Genomic DNA, 4,220 nt, shown 5'->3' on the forward strand with positions numbered 1-4,220 from the left:
CCATACAGAGACTGAATGGTGCCCCCTTTTACTCCCAAATGTCTGGGGCTCCCACTCTTCCATCCTCAAGTGAAGGGGGGACACCCCACCCACTTCCTCCATCCCAAAGTATGTCCCTACAGGCCCACCACTCCATATAGACCCAGCTGCCTGATATGAGCAGCTCACCTGTGTCTCCTCACTCCTTCACCTCTTCCCTTTCCCCAAAGGTAAGCAGAGTGCCCCTGATGTCTACGTCTTTGCCCCCCACCATGACGACCTCAACAAGAAAGAGAATCCTGTCAGCATCACCTGCCTGGTCGAGGGCTTCTACCCTGAGGACATCTCAGTGCAGTGGATGCACAATCAGACCCCCGTGAAGGACAATGCCTATGCCACCACCGCACCCATGAAAGAGACTCCTGGGGATTCACCCTACTTCCTCTACAGCAAGCTGAACATCAACAAGTCCAGCTGGAATAATGGAGACATCTTTACCTGCATGGTCGTCCATGAAGCCCTCCCTATGAAGTTCGTCCAGAAGTCTGTCCAGAAACAACCTGGTAAATGAAGCCAACCCATTGGCATCTGCTCCCCACTGGCCCTCATTCATCATATCCTTGTATAAATAATTTCTGTGCCTGCAACCAAAATATACTCTGGATTAATAAAAAAATACCAGCCTGAGCTCATTCCCCTGGTCTCTTTTTGATGGTGTCTTTGGGGGCTGTTCATGATATTTTCAGGTGTCAGTAATTCCTGCAGTGGAGTATGAGAAGTGCTGAAATGCTCAAATGGTGGAATGTTCATTGTCAAAACCTCAGTGGGTAGGCAGGTGCATATAAGTGCATATACACGAGATGCGTGGATGGATGGAGGGATATAGACATGAATATCTCTTCTAACAGTAAAGATGAGTGAATAAATGCATGCATGTGTATATAGAAAGCAAGGGAGGATGAGTAAATGCATGGTTTAAAAGAAAGATTATTCCAAAATTCAGAGAAATAGATATCCTATTTTAGCACAGAAAGCCAAGAGACAGTGGCTTGTTTAGGCTAGCCAGATGGAAGCCTAGAGGGGATACAAATATCCTCTATAAACACATTCTTGGAGTAAACACCAGGAGAGAAAAGAAGCATTTTCACTAAACCAGACCTGTGTTGGCACATGAAAAAAATGGATGGACACCAAGCAGGCATAAACTAAGGGAAAAATTAGGTTTCCAACCATGAATGAAGTGCTGGACCAGCCTTTCCAATATAAGCATATAGGAAGAAATATGGCAAAGAGTCAATGAAAATATAAGGGTTGATGGATGAGAAGAAACAAAACCAACTGAACCACAATTGTCTTTGGGTTTTCAATGGAGCTAGATAATTTTAAGGAAGGGCCCAGAGGTGAAGTTGTCTGTGACAGCAGAAGAAAGAACTCAGTGAACCAGCTGATGCCTTTCTACACCATGGAAGCAAGGATGGGTATATACATCCATCCCTCTATGCCAATAAAAAAGAAATGGTTGGAGAAGTAGACGGAATGGACACTGCAGAGAAAATAGTTAATTTGGACTGACTACAGGAAGAAAATAAGGTAGACACAGACTTTGGAGGGATGGCTATTTGAACACATGAACACAGTTTTCAGATGGACAGTAAGGTGGACAGAAATACACTTCAGAGGAAAGGACTGACATGTTGCAGAAACAAGGATCGATAGATCCTGTTATGTGTGTTCCACAGTGCATACGCTTCCAGTGCCTAAAGCCCTTAGGTCAGTCCCAGAGAAACAAAGATTGAGAAACAGTCCCCACGCTAAAGACCCCCCAGTCAAAATGGACAGGAGCAGGTGGTAAAGCAAAGGCTCCAAAAAGGGATATGACTTGACCAAAGCCACCCAACTAGTGAGTGGCAGAGCTGTGAACATTAACCAGGGATCCTAAGAGGCCATTCCACTGTCCCTAGCCACCAGGCCTGCCCCCTAGCTGGACAGCACTGAAGGTTCAACAGCTGGATGCCTGGATAGATTGCCATAAAAAGACAAAGATAAATGGGCACAGGATGAAAAGTTGCTGGATGAGACATGAAGATGGAGATACAAGTGTAGATGGACTGATGAGCATGGATGGGTGCACGTGTAGAATAGGGCAATAAATATATGGATGGATGGATAGGAAATATGTCAATAGAAGGAAAAGCATGTGGGTGGCTGGCTGGCTGGCTGGATGGGTGGACAGTTTCTGGGGGTTCTGTAAAGGTGTGCTTCTGAAATCTATATTATTCACCATGAGGATGCTGTACTGGAATCAGCAAACCCATCCCAGAGACCAGTAGATAGCCCTATGAGACAGTGCTTGGGCAAAGAGGGTAACTCACATACATTTCAGGGCCTTGGTCCTGCCTTTCCTCACTGAACCTACCCTTACTGAGGAAAAGAGTTACAGATATTGCATGCCTGTTTTGAGGGGATTCAGAGAATCTCCACCCATCCATCCATCCATCCATCCATCTCTATATATCTTCCTCCTATGATCCAGCCCTCTATATGCCCTCCCTTCAGTATATTTGCTGTCCGTCCATCCATCCATCCACCCATCACACTTGCTTCTATCAGTGTATTTGTCATGCATCCATTGATGTTTTTCCCATCCATCAGCACTCATATGCTCATTCACACTTTGCCATATTTGTACAAACTTAGACACTTACAGAAATGGACATAGAGATCCACACAAATTATTTCCTGTCTTTTTAGCTCAGATGAGGGCTCTTTCACCACCACAGCAGCATCCAGCACTTCCCAGACTCCAGTGCAATTAGCCTCCCAGTGAGTCATGAACAGATTTTTTCTCCCATCACCCACAAAGAGCCAAGGCACAGAAAGACATGGCAATGATGCAAGGTCACACAGCAAGGTAGTGGTAGAGATGGGAATTGATCCCAGGTCCTGTGTACCTGCATGCAGTAAATTCACCCCCAGGTTGTTCTATGGAGGACAGTCCAAACAGCCCATCTACTTAGCTTGCGGCCTCTTAGTGCTGAAAGAAGAGGTTTCATAGGGGAGCAGGGGCAGCTCAGGGGGAAGCTCAGAATTTATGCAAAACCATGCTTGGCTGCAATGACCTGGGGCCATGAGTGACATGGTAGATATCAGGGAGTGCCAGACACATCCTGACCACTACAGAAAGAAGGTGGAAATAAATGGATGGACAGAGAGGATTTTGCCTGAAGAGAAATGTGTGTAGGGGTGGATGGAGAGACAGACATAGACATCAGGAAGCAAGGGGTGGAGGGCAGTAGGTGACATGGTGTTGGACATTCAAATTAATCCTTCTCTGGAAGGGTTATTGTCATGGCAGACTGGTCAGTGATAACATCTCTTTCTGCCCCCTCACAGAGGTGTTTGTGCAAGTGGACATGTGCAGTTATGATAAAGATGAGGAAATGGAGGGACTCTGGGCCACCATCTCTGTCTTCATCACCCTCTTCCTCCTGAGTGTGTGCTACAGTGCCACAGTGACCCTATTCAAGGTGAGACAAACTTGGTGGGTGGGTGGGAGGGTGACCAGATGGAGAGAAGACTGAACCAATGCACAAATGACTCAATGAATGAACAAACAAATGAGACTTACGTAAGAGAAAAGATTGAATGACTAGTGTTCTGCATTTTCAGTTTTTATTTATTTATTTTTTTTAATCCAGGAATTCTTTGGCGTTTATCTTTCAAACGTAAAAAACAGGATGAAATTGGGATTAAAGGAAGAACAGGGAGAAACGGTTTAAATTGGGGAAAACAATAATACATTCCCATGGCAGGGAGGGAGGGAGGGAGTAAGGCTGGGACTAGGGAAGGGGGAGGGGCGCAGCACAGCCCATTGGCCAGTCCTGGGGCTGCAGCAAAGAGCAAAGTCTGGGGGACTGTCAGTGGTGTGGGGCAGGCAGGCATAGCTCTTGCTGCTACGTGCACCCTGGGAGGGCTTCAGGCTGGGGGGGTGAACTGGGCTCTTCCTGGGGGGCATGTGCCCCCAGATCTCTTCACGGGATGAGAGCCGGCTGACATCTGTCCCAAGCACCAGCAAGAGCCTAGTGCTGTCACCAGCCTCAGCCTGCAATGGCAGCCTGCTCTCACCCGGTGCACAGATCCAGGGCCACACACTCCCCAGGAAAAGCCCAGCACAGCCCCCAAGCCCACAGCCATCCTGGGGTGCACATAGCAGCAAGAGCCACCCCCCCCCCACCCTACAC

At 47.3% G+C, this 4,220-nt stretch overlaps 1 gene segment (V, D, J or C); it reads left to right on the forward strand.

Moving 5' to 3' along the window:
• The window catches only part of LOC102369513, an 8,099-nt gene that overhangs the window by 2,084 nt on the left and 1,795 nt on the right, over positions 1-4,220 (forward strand). Inside the window, 2 exon segments of the C gene segment in view lie at positions 210-542; positions 3,373-3,506. Coding sequence covers positions 210-542; positions 3,373-3,506 — 467 coding nt within the window.

This window comes from Alligator sinensis, unplaced genomic scaffold (assembly GCF_000455745.1).
Source record: "Alligator sinensis unplaced genomic scaffold, ASM45574v1 scaffold1614_1, whole genome shotgun sequence".
NCBI classification, from domain to species: domain Eukaryota; kingdom Metazoa; phylum Chordata; order Crocodylia; family Alligatoridae; genus Alligator; species Alligator sinensis.